General features: G+C 35.0%; 1 protein-coding gene across 1 annotated transcript in view; it reads left to right on the top strand.

The window, feature by feature from the left end:
• LOC149802521 (uncharacterized) overlaps window positions 1-24645 on the top strand; it is a 99827-nt gene that overhangs the window by 41666 nt on the left and 33516 nt on the right. The window contains exons 5-10 of the mRNA XM_089951761.1: window positions 5623-5759; window positions 9447-9558; window positions 10458-10709; window positions 12299-12410; window positions 18729-18832; window positions 23602-23678. Coding sequence (XP_089807887.1) covers window positions 5623-5759; window positions 9447-9558; window positions 10458-10709; window positions 12299-12410; window positions 18729-18832; window positions 23602-23678 — 794 coding nt within the window. The remainder of the gene's footprint in view (window positions 1-5622; window positions 5760-9446; window positions 9559-10457; window positions 10710-12298; window positions 12411-18728; window positions 18833-23601; window positions 23679-24645) is intronic.

Genomic DNA, 24645 nt, shown 5'->3' on the forward strand with positions numbered 1-24645 from the left:
TAAAAATAATTACACAGCTGTAACAATCGGACTTTACTCTTAAATTTTTCCACACATAATAGAAGTGTACCAAAAATGTAAAACAGTTAAAATTGCTGTTAAACGTAACATATACTGCATTGCTTAACAGTTAACAGGCAGGCCTATGCGTATGGAGTCCAATAGGTAACAGGTGTTCTATTTATAGCGTGCTGCACTTTGTAACTATGCTCTATGAGGTAAAGGGTTAAAAGGTGCAAGAGAGCAACACGTGCATCTTTGACATTATATACTTAACGAAGGTACTGTCCTACTTTACAGATAGTTGTAGATGTTTTAAAAAGTTATTTATGCATTAATATTTTAAAAATCATTATTTGTTCCTGAAAATCCGTATTTTTTTCATAAGCAGTCAGTATTTTTATAAGCCAGCGTTGGGGTTGGCACCTATGCTACTTATGATAATGATGGCTTATTGAAATATGCCTTTGTTGTCAATTTTAAATAGTCCTTTAGAGCAATTATATACCTGTTTGGGGCAATTGAGTGTTTATCTCCTCAGTCCTTGCTTTATTTGAGCAGTGACCTCACAAGGCAAACATCCCAGTGACAGAGATAAGTGAACTGCACCTTACTTAGAGGGAAGAGCATTGAATTTTCTAAAACAGATCTGGAGTGGGTTCACTTTCTAGACTGTCATTGCCAGACTGGATTTTGACAGGCAACCAGAGACTAGTCACTAGGCTTGGAGCATTAGCAACTGGCTTAGATTATTATCAGTCTGGTGACAGGGATTGTGTCAATAGCCCCATGCTCCAGTGTTGACATTTAATTCCAGTCTCACCACACCCCGTTGGCAGAATGGTATAAGGCACTTGCCTTTTACAAATCACTGACATTTCACCTCTATCAGTGTGAGTTCAAGCCTCAGGCTCAACCATTGTTGGTATGTGAGAAAGCTTGTAAGTAGCTTCTTGTGGGTTGTTGGTTCTTCCATGAGTTCCCCTGTATTCTCCCTCTGACATGTATACTGGCCATTATGTATAGCCTGTCTTGTGCTGAAAAATGGTGTTATGCTCAAAACAATAATCACCATTTAATCCCTTCAAGGATCAGGATTATACAAGGCCAGCTTGAGATATGGATCAGATCAGCATTGCCCCACCCCCACCCCGTGTTCCTGTTTAATGGGGAATGTCACATACCAGGAAGTGCAAGGAAACAGTCCTGTCTTGTCTCAGAAGTAGGCTTAGGACAGTGATGACCATTCTATCAAGATTGTGTTACAACTCCATGGTCTTAAACTAGATAACAGAAAGGAGTGAAAACCAACAGTTTTTGTAAAATTCAATGAATAATTTTTTTCACTAGAATACAAAAGTGAAAATTTGAAATGAACTTATAGTATTGTGAATTAAATCCCAAATAGTCCTAATAGTCCCCTGCAGCTTCCCACCTGTCAGATCAGGTACTGGAGGATGAGGAACTTTCAGGGGTTGTGCTGGGCTTTGCCAATGTTGCAAATTGCGATTGTTTTTCCTTATTGGTGACAAAATATACCACCTGGCAGTATTTTTGGTGACAACATTTTTGGCTTTTAAAAATTGTATATAGTCTTGGGTTTGGAGTGGAGAAATTCAAAGGCACCATGACAGGAAGTCACAAACTTGGATATAAAATTGCACTGGAGTCTATTGTTACATAAACAAATCCATTGTCATATTGACAAACAACCCTAACACGGCTTTGTTTTATCATAATCTGCTCATGCTGATGTCTGGCCTTGGTACGTCTTTATGCCTTAAGATAACCAAAATAGTAATGCTACCTGACTAGCTACAATCGACCACCTGAAGGTGGGAATGACTACAGTTGACTAGACGATGGCAATATTTTATCTTTTTGAAAAATGTACCAGAAAAAGTGGTTTTGCTGACACTTAAAAAAAAACTGAATACCTTTAAAGCAACAGTTGTTCTGTATATATACTAAGCTAATGAAGAAAAAATTGTTTCAGTGTTCCACAATTATTTGATTTTGCTGATGCAATAACAAACGGGAATTTGTTTGGTCCTTCAAAGGGCTTTTAGTGGCGCCTTCAATAACACGTGCATCTTCATCAAAGCAAGCCGAAGACCTTCGATCATAGGAAGTCATCAACAAACATAAATAAAATCATTGTTTTATTCTGAATAGTGATTGGAACATATTTATGGAATAGTGATTGGAACATTTATTGTGCAGTGAAAGTTTCCTGTTTGCAACAAAATAGTTCATGCTTACGATAGCTACCAGTGGTGGCATAAAAATCCCAAATTAAAGTTCCAGTATTTTGAAACATTAGATATCAGAGCATCAAGTTCAGTGAAGATGGGACATCTTGCAAAAATGTTTGTTAAACCTTTTCATTTGTTTACATGTTTTCATTTCCATATGGTAGCCTCGGCATCATGGTAGTTGTCTATGGGTGACCAAAATCTAGGCCAATTTAAGTACCTGTACATGTAGTATGTAAACAACTATACAGCCATGTGCTACCAAGTTAATGAAGATCAGAGTGAATTGTTTCGTTTTAAACGTTTTTATTGACAATGGGATATAGATTAAAAGAGGACTACCATTAGGTATGTTTTATAACGGGATTTGACTGATACTTGAATTTTCTAACATATGGTTTAATACTCAAATTCATTCAGTTTTCATATACATGTATATTATTTAACACATTGTGGGGTGTATTACACAAAGATAAGTTGTCAATTTATACAAGTGCATTTCAGACTAGTTGTCTTCATTTAATCAAAATTTTCATATAATTTTTTTTCTTCTCTATGTAAATCCTAGTCACTGACGACAAGTCACTTCTTAAAAATGTTACTTGACTGCTTAATTTCAGTTTATTTTCAGCCCCCCTCCCATTTATCTAAGCATCCAGTTATGTCGACAATATTACCTTGGTCCAGAGGATGTTGAGACAAATGGATAGAACTGTATTGTGAAAAAGGCGACTTTTTTTTATTAATTGACGACAAAATATTGAGGTTGGCAATTTTTTGGATGACAACATTTTTAAAGCCAGCACCTACTCTAAACTTTGGATGTTTGATAAGGCCATGAAAGTAGTTATCCACCTCTTTCCTGAAGCCTTGTGTCCTAAACATTCTGGCATTGAGGACAGAAATGTTCTCTCCAGTCTAGGGAGGCTTTTTTGGGGTGCCTCCTCTTGTCCAGATCTGCTCCAGCACCATGTGAAGCTTACACAGAATGTTTCCCATGGCCAGGAGTTTGCCAGGCAGCAGAAGAGATAGTCTGTTCCCCATGTTATATGATCTGGACACTAGATTCTGCCTTCAGCTATTGAGATCATTCTTTGGCTTCGACCCATATTCCAAGCAAACCTTAACTCTTCATGTAGCAATATCTTGAGCCACGAGAAACACAGTTACATGTCTAGAAACGATTAATATTTGCATTGACATGTTACAAAGAAATCTTTGTGCAGTAATTGCATAGCTTTATGAATAGGTGAGCAAACCACCGTTAAAATAACTGACTTTGTATTTTGCTATGTCTGTAGCACTTGTGACAAAAAAATATGTACTAAGTATGTTGGTAAGGGTATGACTATAACACTTGTAACTAAACAATATGAACTCAGTATTTTGTATGGGATATGTCTATATTACTTTGTAACACATATGGTCAGCAACTCTTCAGTGATTTCATGAACCTGTAAAGACAAACAATAAATCACAAAGCTTCACAAGAATGAAATTACTTGAAATTCTGCAAAAAGCTGAATTTGCCTAAATCTTATTGATATCAAGACTTGGTCATGTCATCATATGTTATAGTCTGAATATACCTCCCTATTTATTTGTAGCCCACTACCAATTTCAGTAACGAAAATCTTTAATGTGATAAAAAGTGCACAGAACTTAATAAATTCATTCATTGATTTATAATTTCTAACCTAAATGTGACACTGGCATTCTCGGCACCTTTCATGCTTAATAGACTTTCCATACTAACATGGTGCCATATTGCATACACTATGTGCTAGTTTATTTTCCTCTATGAGCTAGTTTATTTTCCTCAGACAACAGAGTGATGTAGTTTCTTCTTATGTGGTAACAGCCGGATAATTCCGTAAATTACCATAATGCTGAGAGTTTAGAGTTATATCCATTTGCACGCATGAATATAGAAATTGCATTGCTTGTTAAATCCTCGTGAAAGGCAAATTTATAGTTGTCATTCTTTTCCTTTGCTTGATTCAAAATTGTAAATATCAGAAGCAGAAGCTGTAGTATTTTCCTTTGATGTATGTTCATGTGTAGTTGTGCATATACCCCTTTGCTGAAAATGGACTTGTCCATGAATTGTAAATGACTGGCAAGCAGGGTTGTCTTTTACACTGAAAACTTGTGTTTGGAATGAAACATGCAGACAATAATGGTGTTTGGGCCAACTTGCTCATAATCAGGTTTGAAATTATAAATCAATAAATGAACTAAGTTCTATGCATATTTTATCTCATTTGTGCTTTTCATCTTTTTTTTAAATCAGTGAGGGGGGCTGTGTGCAAACAAATGTGGAGGTATATTCAGACTTTAATTTTGGTCCATTTGAAATCACTGTATGGGCAAATATACATTCCAATTTTATGCTGTATTTTTTTAAAACAAAGCAGAATACTTAAAAGTTCTCAGCAGCTTTGTATTTGCAAAAGAAATTTTTCTTTTAAGCATTGCTTCTTTAAAGTATATGCCCTTGAAAATGTCTTCAAGATAGACAATTTATGCCAACCACTCCGGTAGCCTAGTGGTTAGAGCGTCCGCCTCGAATGTGGGAGGTCGTGGATTCGATCCACTGCCAAGTCATACCAGACTTACAAAAATGGTACTAACAGCTGCCTCACTTGGCACTCAGCATTAAGAGGTTAGTGTTAGGACGGGTCGGCCTGGTGTCAGGATAATGTGACTGGGTGGGACATCATGCTTTATGTCTGCGGCATGATGCCCCAGTGCTAGGCATCACTATAAATTGCCACAATGCAGACATCGTAGCAATAGGACTGAAATTTTTTTAAAGCTACGTTAAAAATCCAAATCACACACACACACACACACACACACACACAACTTATGCCTCCCAGATTTTATCTCAACTCGTGTATCTTTGCTTATTCATCATATGTTATCAGGTGACAATGAATCTAAATTTATCTCACCAACTCAGTATGGTTAGTGCATTGAAATCTGTCACAAAAAAATAATATTTTTGTTGTTTTCTATACACTTCCACAACAATTGTAAGGCATATGGGACATGATTTTGTCTGTCTGTTGATCACATCTTCATTAAGTTTTGCGTTTCAGTCAATTTTAATGCACTGTGTTGGGGCATCACTGTTCCGCAAATACATCGACAGTTTTCAGGGTCTAGTTAGACATAGGAATGACAAGAACAGGTTCATGCAGCAAGAATGGCTATGAGAACCATCTTTAGACATCACTGTGCAATGTAGAAACTGATTTTGAAGAAGTATTTAAACAAAAAATATTATGTACGTAATTGCAGGAAGTGACATTTTTTCAAATGTGTGAAAAAGAAATTTATACATTTTTTTGTTTATTTTCAGCTTTTCACAGTGGTGAAGAATGTAAAAGAGGCTCATTTGTGTCAGGAATTTGGGGAGACCCAGGACTTTGATGATGATATAGAATACCTGCTAGAGGGACTCAAAGATACAGAACCATTGTCAACAAGATGCCTAAGGTATACTTATACAAATGCTGACCATTAAGCAGGCTCTTTACCCAATGGCCATTTTACACTTGCACTCATATAACACATCTGGTCATCTTAGCTTTCATCCTGTACACCCATATGTCCAATTGCTGATCACAAAATTGCTTGATTGATTACTTTAATAAGAATTGGTAAATACAAAAGTTTAGATGCTGGTGAATATTGAGCTGGCCCAGTGAAATTCTTACAGTCACTTGTAGAATTGTGGTGAAACTTGTACAGAGCTCCGTACACCCATTCTTACTCGCATGAAAATTACCTGATTTATGTTAACCTTGTTTACAGACAGCTTTTTGCCTATTTTGCAGCTTTGAATTGTTAGTACTTAATATTTAAAATTGGTTAAAGCAGTTTAACACAGAAAATGGTCCTGACTGCAGGCCAAGAAGATGGTAACATTGTAGATGAATTAAATACACATCTATTCACAGAAGAAAGTGTCCATAGCTCCTGAGAAGCAGCACCTTTGATGCAAATGATTTAAATTTGTTCCCAGGGTAAATGGAAATAACGTAAGGAGAATAAAAGGTTTATTTCCAACAGGAGAAGCCCTTTACTTTTGGAAATATAGATCGGGGAGGACGGGGTTTGGGGAATTTTCACCAGTCACATTCTTACACTAAAAATGTTGTCTTTGGTTGAGTCTTTACTGGTTGTGAGTTAATGAGTTCTTACAAGAAATTTTGAGGCTGCGTAAGTCTTCAGTCACAATTGCTGTATGGATCATTTGGGTGCTTCTCCTTAAAATAGTTGTATAATCAGTCTAAGCACCCTGGCAATAAGATTGGTCAAGTTGACTGGTTACCGCATAGTCTGTACCATATCAATATCTTTTTTATGCTGGATATATGAAAACATGTCTAGCATAACATTGTGCATAATTTTAGTCTGTAACGTGATCTCAATAAGTAGATGAGAAAAAAATTGGAATTCATGTTTTCCACGTTGCCTTTTGATATGTAAAGTTAACTAAAATTGATAAATCTTTGCATATTATTTGTTAATTTACACTGGATAATGGTGTTAAACACTTGTCAGTTTTAAAACTCCTATTGCCTTTGCAGTGACTTACTATCAGCCCATACAAAGTAGGTAGAAATCTGCTGGGGCGATTTTCAATGCAGAATCCATGCTCTGAGCATACTTGTCAATAATTGCAATAAATATATAGCACTTAGATTACATTGAAAGTACACCAACCAGGTGTGAATTGATTTTGTTGAAACAATTCAGTCTTTTTAAACAAACTTACACAAGTTTTTTTTTAGCTTGTTATCAAATCTTCAAACAACTCTGTTGTTACTTTAAAAAAATAATAAAAAGGAATCTATCTTCATGCAAATACATGCAGTGTAGCAGAGTGAAGCTAACATTTTTATTCTTTAAGCTTAAATGAGTTGCATGGAAATTCATATGGATGTCATCAGTTACAGTAGTTTCTAGCAATATATCCTCTGGTTTAGTACATATGCTTGTGTCTGAGACTGATGTATTGAGTCGTAAAAAAATAGAAATAGCTGTTGATTTTAAAATCTATGATTTTTTAAGCCAGATTACTGTAGTTCCATTTAGTATGAGTCATAAATGAACCTTGAACAAATCAATGTCATACAGGTAAAAAAAATCTGGAAAAGAACTGGACATAATTGTATCAGAAAGTGGGGAAGTCCTCAGTTACGCAAAACAATTTAAGCATTTGGTCCACTGGATGTCATTCTGCTCCTGCAGTTATTTCAGTCAATGTAAACTATGCTATCGGGACTAATTCTTAAAGTGGCATGCAAGGAGTGAGAAGACTTGTGCAAATAGCACCATTTTATTGAACCCAGTGCTTAACCATTACTTAGGTGATACAAACTGCCAGTGGCTTTGGTGAATACTATGCATTATGTTGATCCTAAATTAATCTTGGTCACAGGGCTCTTTAATTCATTCTAAAAGGCATGATTTATTTCTCGACAATTAAGACTTGATGTTTTTATTATATTTCAGAGATGCCAACAGTTTTGCAGAAATTTGAATTAGTTGTGACAAATTCTGCATTCTAAATTATATTGACCATGTTCCCTAAAACAAATCCATCTGTGATACACTTTTGGACAGGTTTCTGCACCCATATGATTGGCTTAAGTTTTTCAATGTAAAAATAATTCTAGATAGCAAAAAACCAGTTAATCATGCTGTTAATCAGTGAAATACAGGGGCAGAGATGAACGTAAAAGAAAGCATGTAGACAAAAATAACGTTGGTACATTTTTAAAAAGTTACATGTTCATGCATGCAATAATGTTAAGATAACTGATAAAAGGTAAAAATTAAAATATTCCATAGAACTTCAAATGTATGTCACTGTCACTGATATGTAACTACTGGCTGTGTTGATTTCTAATGGGAAATTAAATGCTGTACCTGCTGTGTACATGTCATCCAAATCTACAGAATTGTTCAGAGTTTTTCAGAAATGCTGAACAACTGAGCATCTGTTACTTTAAAAAAAAATGACCACACAAGTATGGTGACATTGTTTGTAAAGAAACTCCTGTTTGGTTTGAAACATAAATAAAATAAGTGATAGAATCCCATGGTGATGATCAGGTTAGATATTACAAATGGATGAATTAAGTGACTAAGTTTTATGTATTTATGATATCCTTGATGTTTTTTGGTTTTTAATATTGATAAGGAAGTACCAACTCCCAGTGGGTTTGCTAAATATTATACAATATATCCCATGAAACATATATAGTGTTTAATGTATCTTTGCAAATACTATGAAATCTTTGTCTGACATGAGAAATTTGCCAAAAAAGTGGGTAAAATTAATTATTTGAACCAAATTATTATTTTACCTTAGATCATGCGTTTAATTTTGCATGATGTCATAAATCAGACACAATCATTTGCTGTACATATACAGGAAGCAAGAATTTTGTTCAGAAACTTTCAAGATTTATGAATACAAATACTCGGTGACTGTATACTGCATGTGAGCACAATGTAACATTGTTCAGCTAAATAGCACTGTTGTAAATATTATAGTAAAGTGTGATGAAGGAAAGCTACAGCTGCATTATAATCTGGATGGTCATTCAGGATAGCTGCCACTATACATCAGCCAATCATTGTAAGTTAAAAATGTTGGACCGATTTGCATCCATTTTTCAGCAAAACTAAAATCTTAATGCTAATTCAAGTGGATAATTGTTGACATAAAATGCTGATTTTTTTTCATTTGCTGTGCTAATGTGTAGGCATGGTTTTTTTTCAGTTCTAGTGATTGGTCTATTGTCCATGTAGTAACAAGTCAGCTGAAGTTTTTGCTTTTATTCATCATGAGTGACTGTTTTTCATGCTTGCTCATAAAACAGCCATAAAATCTTAAAAGGAATTAATTTTTATATATGAATTGTCCAAGGGGATGCAATGTCTCAATACAATTGCATTATATGAAAATATTTTTCCATTGAGTGATTTCACTTGTCACTAGTTACGAATATGGAGTACTATGTGAGAAGCTAAAGAATACTTAAAACAGCTGAAATCTTAAAATGGAAGTTCAGTCAAGCACAAAGATATTTCAAAAGTAATCTTAAATATTTTTTGACTGTAATATTGATACATGTGTAACTGTTTTGTTTATGTTTTTTTTTATAGTTGTATTGGATTGGCCCAGAAGTGCATTATTCCTGCATTCAGAATGCACCTTCGTGCGCATGGAACAGTCACAAAAATGTTTGGTGCTCTACAAGACGCTGCTGGTGACCCTGTAAGTCTGAAGAATTGTCCATTTTACGCTGGCTTTGTAGACACAGGGGCTTAATAGAATCCTTACTTAAGTCTGGCAAACAGTGCCACTACTACAACTAGTCCCACAGATTTTAGCTCACCTCCCTATAAGACCAAGTGAACTTACAGTGTGGCCCTACATCCCTTGTGTTTGTTCATACTTTTTGCCCACAAAATCTGTTACCCAAAAAGAGTAACGTGACCAGTGTATTAGTGAATGGGACTGTCAAAATAATCTTTATTAATGAAAAACATTTTCTTTTTGTTCAGAGTTTGCCCTTAGTACTGATGAATACAAACACCTTGTAAGAAATCTATTTGCCATGGACAAGACAAATAGTTTCTTCAGATAACCATAGTAAAGAATAGAGTCAAGAAAACTTACTCACTGTGCAAAACTTGTATTAGTTGTTTGATTCTTTCTGCATTTTTAAAAAATAGAAATCTGATGAGCTGAGCATTTTCAAGAGCTCTGCATTGGATGTGCTAAATGGGTTACAGTGATCATGCGCATCTCATGTATATGACCTTTGTTGTCTTCATTTAACTTTGGTTCCTGCACAATCAATGCTGCTATATCTGTAGGATGAAATGAATAGTGAAAGCAAATGGGGCATGGATAACACATTGGTATTGGTGTTGAATTACACCATTGTGTTCCTGGGTTCAATACTGGACTCCCAACATATGCAAGGGTAGATGGTCAGCAGTCCAGGGTCAGTAACATAACTATTCTGATTGCTATATTGGTGTCAGTGGCTACATCAACAGTATGAAAATTGTGCATTGTCCAGAGTTGGGTAACATTTATTGGATTTGCAAGCAGCACATAATGTGCTTTGGAATCCTTGTTCAAAACATGCATCTCTATTTTTGCAGAGTCTTGCCCTATGTACATCAGCCTTGATGTTTATGTTGAGTCGAGACAGACTAAACATGGACCTAGACCAGGAAAGTTTGAATCTCATGTTACGGTTGCTCGGGGTTGATCAGCAAGAAGACCTGGCTCAGACACTTAGTCCTTCAGCCACACGGGCACTTAACAGGAATAAAGACCGAGTGAAGGAGGTGTATTTGCAGTTCCAGAGAGAAGCTGGTGCTAAGCAGCAAATAGAGCTAGACAGTATTTCTGTAAGTTTTTTTTTTGTTTTCTTTTTTCATGCCCATACTGTAAGACTATTCTGTAAGATTTTTTTTTCATTATTCATTCCCCTAATTCAGGAGCAATATTTGCACAGTGTACATTTATTACCTTGTCTTCACTAAGTGCAGAACAGTTCCAGAAATGTTGCCAGGGCAAGTGAGTGTGCAGATCACACAAAATGTATGCAAATTCAGTCACTTGGAGAGCAATGATGCATGAGAACTCCCGCAAATTAGTTAAAAGTCATGCATATAAAACTGCACAGTATACAAATTTGATATGATTGTTAACCATTCAAGTGCTTGCTGCAACATGTTGGGGTCTGATAGCTCTTGTCATGATATCTGTGTTGTTGTCAGGCAGGCAACTGTTTACACATCTGAGTACTTTGGCTCAACAAGAATAGTTGTTAAATTAAATTTAATTTTCATATTGGGCACTGGAACAAGCATTCTTTTTTAGTTTGAACCTTGCATGAAGAAAGTTTTACAAATGCTTGTTTAAAATACGGGCTATCATGAAAACTCAAAAGAGATTGTGTTACAATGTTATATAGCCCAATAAGGTTGAGAAACACTGAATAAGAATTGAAAGAGAAATTAAAAAGTAAGGATATTGATTTGATCAAAATACCGCAATCTGAACAAGGACATTTGTGGTCTTAAAACCTTTGTATTGCATTAAGGAAAAGAAATCAGGCATAGTAGTCAGCAAAATACTGATTAAAGAAAGTGAAATTATGGCATTGCTGATGTTAGTGAACAATCTTGTTTTGGAGCATAGATATCCAAGAGACAGTACCTATGAAATGGGGAAATTTTACTTGACAACTTTAAAGAACAGTTCAAGAACTTGTTCAAGCTGGCTAAGCTAGCTATGCATATGCCCTTTCAGACAGAAAACTATGAAAGTGGGTTCTCAGCAGAAAACATCATCCATGCATAGATAAGGAACATTTAAGCTTAGAAACAGTCATAGACAGATGCTTATTCTAGAGAAGAAATATTTTAAGCATTTTGATTTCAATAGAGCTGCAAAAGATTGGAATAGGAAGAAAGACACATTAAAGTGTGATGTAAATATTGAACTGTGGCTGTTTCTTCTCTCCTCTCCCCCTTTTTTTTTATTACTCCTCACTTAATTTGGTGACAAGGATAGAGCTCTGGAATCATCTCTGTGGTTCATGATAAACCCTTATATCTTAGTTATCAGCAACATAGGCACTGGCATCAGCAAATGCACAACATGTTTGTGTATGTCAGTTTATACACAGGTGAGCTTTGCTTTCCTTTGACAGTGCCATTTCTTGTTTAGTTTTGACTTTTTTTTCTCTTTGACTTTTAAAAACAATGCAGCTTACATAATTTTTTACCCTCTACTTTAATAATGATTTTACCATTTTATTTTAACTGTACCTTTTAACTATTTATATCTTTTAAAGACTTTGCATGCAATAGTAATTAGATCATGAGGATTGATTTGAAAATCTACTCTCAGAGGATTGTGTAGCCTGTTTATTTAATAAAAATACCAGGTGTTTAATTTATGAAGTTAATGTATGAATGTTTTCTTGTAGACTGGAAATTTAGCCATGGAATCCCTCCTGAGTTTAACTTCCCGGAGAGCTGGAGAATGGTTTAAAGAAGAACTCCGAACACTTGGAGCTCTAGATCATATAGTGGATACAGGTAATTTGTATTGTTTCAAAGAAAAGTCAAGCTTCACAATTCAAAGGAGGCAAAGATTTTTGTCCTTCTTTTCAAGAAAGAACAAACAGGATATTAAATGGGTCATGTCCATCCTTCTTACAAGCATCCTTCTTAACATTTCTGTATGTTAACTCCCTTTTTATACACCTGCTATAAAGCAGAGACTAAATATTATGTCCATCCTTTCATCTGTTATCCATTTTGTTTCCACACAATAACTAGACTTTTCTATCATCTGCAGTTAGAAAACTTTGTGGATAACTTGCACTTTGGGTAAGGAAGAATACTGTCTGACTTGCACTTTGGGTAAGGAAGGATACTGTCTGACTTGCGCTTTGGGCAAGGAAGGATACTGTCTGACTTGCACTCTGGGTAAGGAAGAATACTGTCTGACTTGCACTCTGGGTAAGGAAGAATACTGTCTGACTAGCACTCTGGGTAAGGAAGAATACTGTCTGACTTGCACTTTGGGTAAGGAAGAATACTGTCTGACTTGCACTCTGGGTAAGGAAGAATACTGTCTGACTTGCACTCTGGGTAAGGAAGAATACTGTCTGTTTTGGGGTGAAATGGTCAGACATGAAGGTCACTGAAACTGAAAGAAGAAAATTTGAGAAAAACATACCTGAACCAAACTCAATGGATAGCTTGTATTCGGGGTGAGGAAGAAGCCTATCTACTGATTTCGGGGTCTAAAGGTCGACAGCTAAAGGAAGAAAAATTATTTCCACACAATAATATTAGCTCCATATGACTTATCTGGCCAAACGATGTAAATAGCTTGCATTTGGAGCAAAGAAGACGATTATCAAAGGACAGAGTATTGTGAATGACGGAAGAAAATTGTTTCTGTACATCAGTTTGCATAACTAACTTGGACCGAACTTTGTAGATCGTATATTCTTGTGGTAAGCAAGAAACTTGCTGATATGGGATTGAGTGTGACTACAGGAAGAAACAATGTTCTGCATAAAATCTAAGTTGTCCACTATATACCTTCACCAAAGGTTGTGGATAACTTGCACATTCAATCAAACAGAAGTTAGTTGATTTGGGAGTCAAATGTCATGTCACTTTGAAAGAAGAAAAGTGTTTTTGCATAATTTTTAGTTCCTATGTACTTTGATTAAGGTTTATGGAAGTTTTGTACTTAAGATACAGAAGAATTCTATTGATTTTGAGATCAAAGGTCAGGGTCATTGTAACTCATTTAAAAATTGGTTTTATAGAATAACCTCTGCTTTTGAAGGAGTTCCTTGACCAAACTTTTTATGGTATGTCTGATAGAAAAATAATGGTTTCTGCACAGTAATTTTATTTTACTAAAGGTCCTGGTCATTGAGAATCATTAGTCAGTAATTTCCATTCAACCATGCCCTGCTAATGCCTACATAGAGGACTATTAAACATGATGCCAGTATATAGCATGATATTGTAGTTTTTGTTTTATTTCAGTCAGATTCTCTTTGAAACTCCATCCTAACAAGATGGTTTAGCAGGTTGAGATGATATAAAGAAAGTAGTTTTGAGTTTAGTGCCATTTTTCAGTGCTTGATAGGCTGTATGTGGTGGTTAATTTAACTGGTGGATGAAATACCCAGGAAAACCCTGATAAGAACCACCAGCCCAAGGGAAGCTGCTTGCAAGCTTTCTCATATAGCCACATTGGCCAAGCCCGAGACTTGAACCCATGTGGACAGAGATGAGATGGCAGTAATCTGTACCATCTTGTATAATGTTATTTCTAGGGGTGAAATGATTCATTATGATGTTATTTCTAGGGGTTAAATGATTCATTATGATGTTATTTCTAGGGGTGAAATGATTCATTATGATGTTATTTCTAGGGGTGAAATGATTCATTATGATGTTATTTCTAGGGGTGAAATGATTCATTATGATGTTATTTCTAGGGGTGAAAGGATTCATTATGATGGTATTTCTAGGGGTGGAAGGATTCATTATGATGTTATTTCTAGGGGTGAAATGATTCATTATGATGGTATTTCTAGGGGTGAAAGGATTCATTATGATGTTATTTCTAGGGGTGAAAGGATTCATTATGATGTTATTTCTAGGGGTGAAATGAGTCATTATGATGTTATTTCTAGGAGTGAAAGGATTCATTATGATGTTATTTCTAGGGGTGAAAGGATTCATTATGATGTTATTTGTAGTGGTGAAATGATTCATTATGATGTTATTTCTAGAGGTGAAAGGATTCATTAATATTTTGATGATGAGTATTTGTGCCATACTGATACATGTATCAGTACAAGAGACGGAGATTCAAAATACAAAATGATACTTGCCCTATGTAGGTTGCTTTAATCTTAAACAGTCTTGAGTAATTATTAATTGTTGCCTTGTTATTCTTTAAATTGAGAATATCTGAGTCAACTGTCATGGGCAGTTGCACTCATTTTTGTCAGTAAAAAAGAAAAACAACTATTGACAACACTCACTTGCCTTCTACAAATTAACAAAGGTGACATGGCATACAATCACCCCGACACATTCCATACTGATTATCTTATCCCAACAGCAGGTTCAGCATAAAGGAGACATTCCAGATGTATTCCCCACATATAATGATGGACTAGACTTATCATTTAATACAACCACTTTTATGCAAAGTTTCTTTGATTCTCATCTTGTCTGTTTAGTTCGAATTTGAAAGCTATACTTCAGAGTGTCATGCTTTGTAATATGTTACTGTATTTACCGTATATGTTTGGACACCGTATTTGTTGGGACACCATCAGTTTATTTTAAAAGTAATTTTGTTGTGCACTGTATGTTCTGGGACACATCGTTGTTTTTTTTCGAGTCGTAAGTTGTGGGACAACTCAATTTCTGGACATGAACTTGACATAAATTCCTTGGCATAAGCGCATATAGTGTCCACACTAATGGGGATCTGCAGTTTGCTTTGGAGGAGAACCCACTTTGCAATTTTTCCATCTAACTCATTGCCGTATGATACCGATCTCCCACTCCTTGCTAAATGTCCCTATTCATTCAGCTGCTGAGAAAAATCTTTTTTTGACCAATTTGCAATGGTTGATTTGGGGATTTTAAAATGTCTTGCTGTTACTCAGATTCCATGCAATTTTGAGAAATTTACAATGTCCTCTTCTTACTTTAATGTAAAATGCTTGTAATGCCCTCGCCTGACATCATCATTTTCGTAGGCATCATCTCTCTTCTGACTGGGGTCTCCAATTTTGTGTCTTTTTGCAGCTGGTTCATTTTCTTTTACATCACACTTCTCTCTAGCACGCTTTTTTGGTCGACCTACGGGCCTGTTAGGTGAAGCTTTAGGCAACTCATTTTTTTTTCCATGCACGAGGCAAGGCATCGTCACTAATTGAATTTTGCACTACAAACTTATCCATAATAGCGGAGATCTATAATGTGGTTTATTTTTATTTATTTTTATTCCACTTTTTATATTCTAAAAATGCGATAACGATGACTGAGAGGAATCACTTTTTGTGTAAAAGTGAGAAATTATCAGTTCAAAGTGTTCTGTTGTTTTTATTTATTTTCAAAATCCCAGTGAAAACTGGTAGAAAGAAATCAAAGTTGGCTTCCCCATGTCAGCCGACTTTGTATACATATGTATAGTTTTAAAAAATCTCCACGCTAAAAGGAATCCAAAGCCTGCTTCCGGGGTTGGCTTGCTTTGTAATAAATTAACCTTTAGATTTGATATCATACTGGTAAGTTCAAACAATGAGTTTATGGCTGTTACAAGGTGCATTTATTCAACACCTGGTCTTTCATATATATGCCACGTATAGTCATAATTGACACAAACTGGTTTCGAGTTTTTCAGTGTAAATAGTATACACAGCATTAACTTACTTTTAATAATACTTTTTGTAACCCATGGAATCAAAAAGATCGTCATGTGTACTCACAGTGAATGTATTTCTAATAATGATGTTAGTTTGCGAGATACTGTCATATTGTTACCCTAGATATAATACACTTTTGGTTATTTTGTACCTTACACCATGTCACGCATGAATGTCAGGTACTTTTGAGCGATGGGGTTGATAATTCTCTCTCTCTCTCATTCATATGTGATTTTGCAGGATCCAATTTTCATTCTCATACCATTAAAACCTTTGAGGACAACCAAACATGATTGTTTCTCAATATTCACTTCAATGACCAATTTGTTGTGTTGTCTCATGAAAGCGATAACACTATGGATGCATGCACTACTTATACAGAGTTCGTGGATATATTTTTCCTTTAATGAAATGCTAATGTTGACCCATAAAGTGAATAAATGATAACAGTACAAGGTTAGTTTCTTTCATTTTATTATCAAATAAGCATTTTATTTATCTGTTTTATTGTAACATGTGGTGTGTCCAGTTGCAGAGGGGGTGGGGGTGGGGGCACAAATTAAACACAATTGATTTAATTACATTGATCCATTCCTATCCATGTCCTAAGTTTTGGGACACATGATGTAGGTTTGAAAAATGTTCACCATAAGTTCTAGGACACGAAAAAAATTATTATTTCGTGTCCCAACATAGGCGGTAAATACAGAACATTGAATATTGAATTCTCATTGGTGGTTATTGACGAAAGGAAAAATAAGCTTCCAGAAAAGTGTTAATAATCAACATAGAAGAATAAAAAGAAGTATTCAGATTCTTGTGAATAAAAGCTGGAAAGGACACAATTATGTTTATTGGACATCACGTGCCAGTTTGAGTATGTCTCATAGTGGGAAATACGATTGCTGTTGTCATGTGAAATGGAAAAAGAATTTTGAAGAATTACATCAAGTCGAGAGATGGAAACAAGCCATTGAGTTGCATAGGATTTGGAACTAAAGTTTGTGCAGCTGTACTAGCAGTAAATAAAGTCTATGCATACTTCACAAACTTTTCAGTTGAACATAATGTTTATCATTGTTGCATCAAACTTTTAATTACGTTTTCCAGCCTTACAGTAGCACTTATTGATATGTTCTTACACCTTACTGAAAACTGGTCAATCTCGAGTGGAAAAAAAATCAAATGCCTTACTGAGACGAACTCGTCAGGGTTGGCAGGTCTGAATAACCACCAGTCAGAACTTAATGTAGCTTATTCCCTGCATGACACACAGGAAGTATTTGCAGAGCAACAGAGAAATGTTGTACAAAAGGGGTTATTAAATGATCTGTATAGTCCTTGAATAAGGAACAAATATTGGAATGTCTCTTTTCAAGTAGATATATTAAATCAGTGACTGCAAGTGCTGACTGGATAAATACAATTAGTGCATTCAAACATCACAATTTTGTTTACCTTTCATACTTTTTTATTTATTCTTTTTTAAAAGAAGGGGAATTTGTGTTGTCAATAGTTTTCCTTCTTCACTAAAAAAACTAGTCTCTAGCTACTGCAATTGTTTTGCATCAGCAAAAGTACAGTGTGATTGATTTGTTGGTTTTCATTCCCACTCCCACATCCAGACTTTGTCTTGATGAGATTTTCCTTGTATGAGGAAATCACATTATTTCTTCAGTTTTGAAGATAACAAGGTAATGTCCTGCATTTTTAAATGAGACATGAAATTGTTAAAAAGTTGATTTTTAAGCATGTATTCAGTGCAAAACAAAGGGAGTGATGGCCTGAGTCCTGCATCGGATCAATGTAATTAAAATCTCTAACAATTAATAGGTAGTCTGTTTCAAAGTATATTTGATATCTTGTCATGGATAGGAATGGATCAATGTAATTAAAATCTCTAACAACTAATAGGTAGTCTGTTTCAAAGTATATTTGATATCTTGTCATGGATAGGAATGGATCAATGTAATTAAAATCTCTAACAACTAATAGGTAGTCTGTTTCAAAGTATATTTGATATCTTGTCATGGATAGGAATGGATCAATGTAATTAAAATCTCTAACAACTAATAGGTAGTCTGTTTCAAAGTATATTTGATATCTTGTCATGGATGGGAATGGCATATAAATCAATGCTAAGTTTATTTCTCTCTGTAATGTGAATACTGGAAGTACAACCAGTATGTCAACACTCGTAAAAGGGCACCACCTAGCACTGACAGACCTTCTAAAGATGGAAAGACCATCCATTTTATATCGATTAAGTATCATATGGTTATTTTGTATCACAAATTGTAATAAAATACAGTTAACGTGTACCATTTCACCCCTGATTATTTCCTGTGATTTGGCACATTTACAGGATGTACCCAATCCACACTGAGGGGGAAGGTAGATTTGCCATATTAGTAAATTCTTGCTTTAATTGCAGTGTGTTCATGCATAGAGGCAGTTGGAGATGAGGTGAAAGTTCTTACAAATAGTAGCATTGAAAATCTCAAGAAAATAAACAGGTGCCTCAGGGTATTAGAAAATGTAAGTATTGTGATTACACACAACACACACATTCATCTAATATTTTTCCATTTATATTCCTTTCCTGGTTTCTTAAACATTCATTCCATGATGACAAAGTTGATATCAAGTGATAGAATTTACTTGGTGCAGAACAGTTGCCAAGGATAGGATTTTTAGTCAAGGCATGAATCCAGTATCGTGTCAGTCTTGAAATCAGTTAAACTTTCAGTTCTCAGGTAGTGTTTTCACATAATTGAAACATCACAGAAGTTACATTCCACTCTACAAATATTTCAAAGTAAATGTTTTATTTCAAGATAAAAAATTACAGAGAAAACATGATCATTGTAACACCTCCTTTGTCATGATATGATCCATATTTTGACAAAAATGAACTGGTATGGTATGTATCGTAATAATATCCTTTTGTTGGATGTTAACAGCTTCACATGTAAGATCGATTTTGTCAAAATAACATATCCTTTTTTTTAATCATGAGTATTGAGATATGGGAGTTATGATTTGATGTTTTATGTCACCAAGAAAATATTGCAGTATCTTAAATACCTAGGCATTTCATTACAACATTTGTGGGAAGATTGTTAGTCACTGTGGAGCCTGGCAAAGTCTCTATGAATTAAGTGACTGAGAGCTGTACTTAAATCAGATCACTAGTTCATTGAATGTAAGAGCTCTCTGTAACTTTAGACAGTATGCTGCCCACATTGGTCACTCGTCTCTCAAATTGTATTTATAGGGTATTTTATTTAATAGAAACAAATTCTTAACAAGCTACAGTTTGCATTTCATACATAATAATGTTTCATTCACCATACTGCAGAACATCTTATGTTAATGATGTCCGTCCATTTGTCTGCCACCAGTTTTATTTCTGCACAAGAAGTCAATGTCCACAATCTACAGTTATCAAACTTTATGGATGGCTTGCACTTGGAGTGAGGAAGAACTTGGGCAGTTTTGGAGTCAAAATGTCCAAGGTTTAGACCGAAAGAAGAAAAAGAGCAATCTGATTAAAATCAGATCTCCACTGTCCTACGTGAAGATCTGACATCGACCGCTTAGGGGTCATGTTCTTGTGACCATAATCACTCATTATATCAGCCAGTCAGATGAAGTCTTATATCATAGTGTTTAGGAGTCTGAGCAGTATAGCTGAAGAGCATCAGTGTGTGCCTGTTGATTTGATTTACTTTCAAATTTCTGAATGCTACATTTTCTTTGGCTAATGCAAAGGTCATGACCCCTAAGGAGTTGCTGTTGGATCTTCACCCAGGACAGCTCCTGCTCAATTCTGTACTGGTACCAAAGATTTTAAATGTCTTACACTAAAAATAATGTAACCTAAAAATATTATAACCTTTAAAAACAATTTCCACTCAAAAACACTCTGCCAAATATAAATTAAATTGACAAAAATCATCATTGCATAAGATCATTGACATTTATTAAAATAATGCTAATCCACAGTTAATTATGGTCACCCCTTGCCTAAAATACGAAAACCTTCTTATGACCCTCTCAAAAACCATTTAAAAGAATAAGACCAAATTTGAAAGCTTGGTATTAAGGTTTTCCAAATTTGATAAGATGATGCAAATCCGCCATAAGATATGGCTGTAGTTACTAAAAATAGAAAAGCATCTAAACAACTTCTCCAAAACAGCCCTGTAGAATTTAACCAAGTTTACAAGAAAGCATCCTGGAATGAAGTTCTTCAGACAAAAATTCATTTGATATCAATCCACAGTCAAATATGGCAGCTGTTACTAAAAATAGAAAAACCTTGAAACGAATTGATGAAAAACAATTGAAAAGAATTTGACCAAATTTCATGAAGGTCTTCAAAATTTGTTCAGGGAGTGCCAGTCTGATATCAAATATGGCTAGCATTACTTGAAGCAGAAAAACGTTAAAATGACTTCTCCAATACTGCTGAACATATCTTGTCAAATTTGACAAAAAGCATACTGGAATGAAGGTTTTTCAAATTTGTCCAAACATTCATGTTGACCACAGATTAACACCCTTTGTAACACTAGGCAAGTGTATATTGACTTTAAATTGGGGTTCAGTTTTTGAATTACTATTTAGCACCAAGCCCAGAGGGACTAGGAGAGATCTAGAGGACAAGTCTAAATTTATAAATTACATTCTTTTTATGCTAGGAAAGTGATCATGTTTATGATAAAGGAAAGAAAATAAATCATACCAGACTTAATAGACAACACGACAACTCTATGCCTAGGTCTATCTTTACCTTCTACAGTTGGGGCCCCGAGTGGCCGAGTGGTCTAAAGCGCTGTCCGTTACGGATCACTGCCATCTCACCTCTGTCTGCGTGGGTTCGAGTCTCGGATTCAGCCAACGTGGGTATGTGAGAAAGCTTGCCAGTAGCTTCTCGTGGGTCGGTGGTTCTTTCCGGGGTTTTCCTGGGTTCTTCCTCCACCAGTAATACTGGCCGCCATGCATAGCCTATCGTGTGCTGAAAAATGGCGTTAAACCCTACAACAACAACAACCTTCTACAGTTTCAAAATAGGTATGAATTTATCCAGGTGAGTGACATTAGGCCTACTTGAGCTTCTTGTTACTTCATACCTGGTTCTCTTTTTTATATGTCAGCCAAAAGGTGGGAGCATATTAGTTTTTGCAAAATAATAATAGTTTTGCATTATAGACCTGTACAAAACTTTGTGCATGGCTTGCACAATGAGTGGTAAAAAAAGTCTATCATTGCTGGGATCAGAATGTCAAGGTCAAAGTCACAGTGACTAAAAGAAAAATAACTGGTTGCTGCACAAAATTTGCAGTTCTCAACCTTGGATCTTCACCAAATTTTGTGGATGTCTTGCACATTAAGTAGGAAAATGTCTTAATTGATTTTGGTGCCAAGAAATCAAAGTTCACGGTTACACTAACTGAGAAAAAGAAAAACAACAGATTATGCATAATGATTCAGTTGTGGACCATATACATTGACCAAAGTCAATGAAGGGCACATGGTCAAAGTATGAAAGAGGCGAACTGATTTTGGCATTTAAGGTAAAAGGTGAAGGTCCCTGTGGGTTTTACAAAATTACTTTCTTCTTGAGTAAGATCCATGACTAAATTTTTAAGTGTCTTGTCATTGTCTTAATAAAGAAACCTACTAATTCTAGGTCTAAAGGTCAGACTTCACTGATGGTTAGTCTGTTAACACATTAACCCCTAGGGATTAACCCCAGGGGACTAGTAGCCTACTGCTGAGCTCTGTAGCATCATGGTCATGCATGATACACTAAAGTGGGTGCTATTCTAGAAAGGTAGACAGATGTAGCTCTACAATGATACCAAATAATCTGGAATATCTAGTTGCACTACAAAATACAGAGGGAGAACCTCATTTTTTTAACCTCATTTTTTTCTACCCAAAATTCGCCCATGGTCAGAATCCGATTTTGTGTTCGGATTTTAGACTTTTTGGTCTCAGATCTAAGGTAAACTGGTATGAACTGCAAACAGACAGCTGAACCCTTGCAGAAAGTAAGATAAGATGGGCATTTGGAATAAAGAGTGGTCTCGATACAAAAATAATGGCTCTGTTTAGCAACACAAAAAAAGAACTCCCAACTTTTATCCTTCTGCTCATGCGCAAGCCAAATAACCAATGAAAAATTATGTTTCTAACACAACTGGGCAGTATGTTATGTATGTTATTGAAAGATCACATGGGATTGGTATTTTGAGATCTATTCAGAAATAGCTTTCAAAATGTGTTTCCTACTCGAATTTCAGACAAAAACCTCCAGGGGTTAATGTGTTAAGAAAACAGTGATTTTTGCACAGTATGTTTACTTCAAAACTGAATACCCAGATGAAAGGTCTGTCATTGAGACACATTGGTCAGTGATTTCCAGTCAGCCTGCACAGAAGACTGTTAAATACAGGGTTGGCTGATAATGTGCCATTTACAGTATTCTTGTCAGCAAAGATATGCATTAAAAACTGGAGCAGTCACTTTGTGCATAGTATCGCCTGAAGATGGTAGTTTCCTTAGTCAAACAAATTCAGATTTATTATGCTTTACATTAGTTGGCTGAGACTAAGCTTTAAATTAAATTCTAATTAGTCACCAAAATTATAATAATGTATCTCCAGCAGATAATTTTTTTTTTTAATTCAGCTACTTTTACCATCTTACAAATATTCCTTTAAAAATTTGCACTTTTCTTGTAATTGCATGGTTCTGTACCAATTGAGATTTTTTCCAGTCTTCAGTTTTGTATATTAGTAGTGTCTGCGTACAATCAGGTTTTGCTGCATTTCATTGGTGTTTCATTTTATGTTTACCTATGGCAAAATTTCAGATTATCTTTTATAATAAATCATTTTTTTTATTGTAATTTCTGACAAAGCAAGAAAATATGAAATAACTATGCTGAGAAAAGTGTTCAAGTTTAATTGCAATGTCACTGGTTTTTATTAACAACCAAAGGCACATGCATGTTCATGATGAAATTTAATCTTGGCATTAGTACAGTAGAAGAATAGTATGACATAGTAAATGAAATGATGATGTTATCATATTTCATTAGTTCTGTGCTACAAACACATGCATATTTTTACGTGATTTTATTTATTTATTTATTTATTTATTTATTTTATTTTTTTAAAATTTGCATCTGTAGGGGAGATAACTTTGTCTTACAAAAGTATATCATATATGAAAACTAGGTAACACTTGAATGCAAGTAATCCATTAAATGTTTGTTTGTTTCCTTTTTTTAGGTAACATATTTAAATGCAGACAACCAAAGCTACTTAATTTCCTACAAGAAGGGCTTTTTGGTGTCTTCACTCTGCAGGTGAGTTTACTTGATATATTTTAGATATAGTTTGGGATTAACATTACTCTATTGTCATCTTTTGCCAAATAGAACTAAACTTCACAATTTCATGATTTATAAAAATAACAACTTCAATCTTTTTTTAAATTATTTATTTTAAAATGTCATTTTTGAGATTTCAAATCATTTTAGTGAAATTAATGATCTGTATCAGACTACAGGTCACCTAGGGTCTCCATGTATTGGTTAAAACAGATTTTAGTGTCTGTGAACCATTTATGATGTTACTTTGTTTTGGGTAGTTTGTCATTTTGCATATATTTTTAAAATCACTAAACAATTCTCTTACTTGGCATAAATCATTACGAAGCTATGACAATTCATTCTACATGTTTACATTATCCATTTTCCCTGGTGTCAAATTTACAATCATCAAAACTTTGTGTTATTGTCTTGGTTAAAGTTTTGTTTTATTTGCCTATATTTCCTAAGCCCTTTGCTGGATTTTTTTGGCCTTTGATTCCTAAGCCCCTTGCTGGAATTTTCATTGGCCTATATTTCCCAAGACCTTTTATGAAACTTTTTGTTTGCTTATATTTCCTAAGCACCTTGAAGGATTTTTTGTTTGATCATATTTCCAAAGCTGCTTGATGGACTTTTTTGTTTGATTATATTTCCTATGCCGCTTTATGCAGTTTGTTTATATTTAGAATGACTCATTAGAACAGTTGTATTGATGATTTGCAAGCCTACCAGATAAATGTGTCAGTTATAAGAAATTTGCGTTTTGGTTAAAATTTTATAATTTGCTTCACTTAATGATTTTGTTCATACATCGGATGAATTGTTATGACAAATCATTCTGTGATGTGCTCACTCTTCCCTTTTCATCTTGGCATTGCATGTTTTACAGCAGTGGTTTCATCATGAGATCAACATGCAGGTCATGGACTTCTTGTTTAATTCTTGAGTCATATTTGTAAAC

This window comes from Sinohyriopsis cumingii, chromosome 3 (genome assembly GCF_028554795.1).
Source record: "Sinohyriopsis cumingii isolate HCF-2022 chromosome 3, ASM2855479v2, whole genome shotgun sequence".
Classification (NCBI taxonomy): domain Eukaryota; kingdom Metazoa; phylum Mollusca; class Bivalvia; order Unionida; family Unionidae; genus Sinohyriopsis; species Sinohyriopsis cumingii.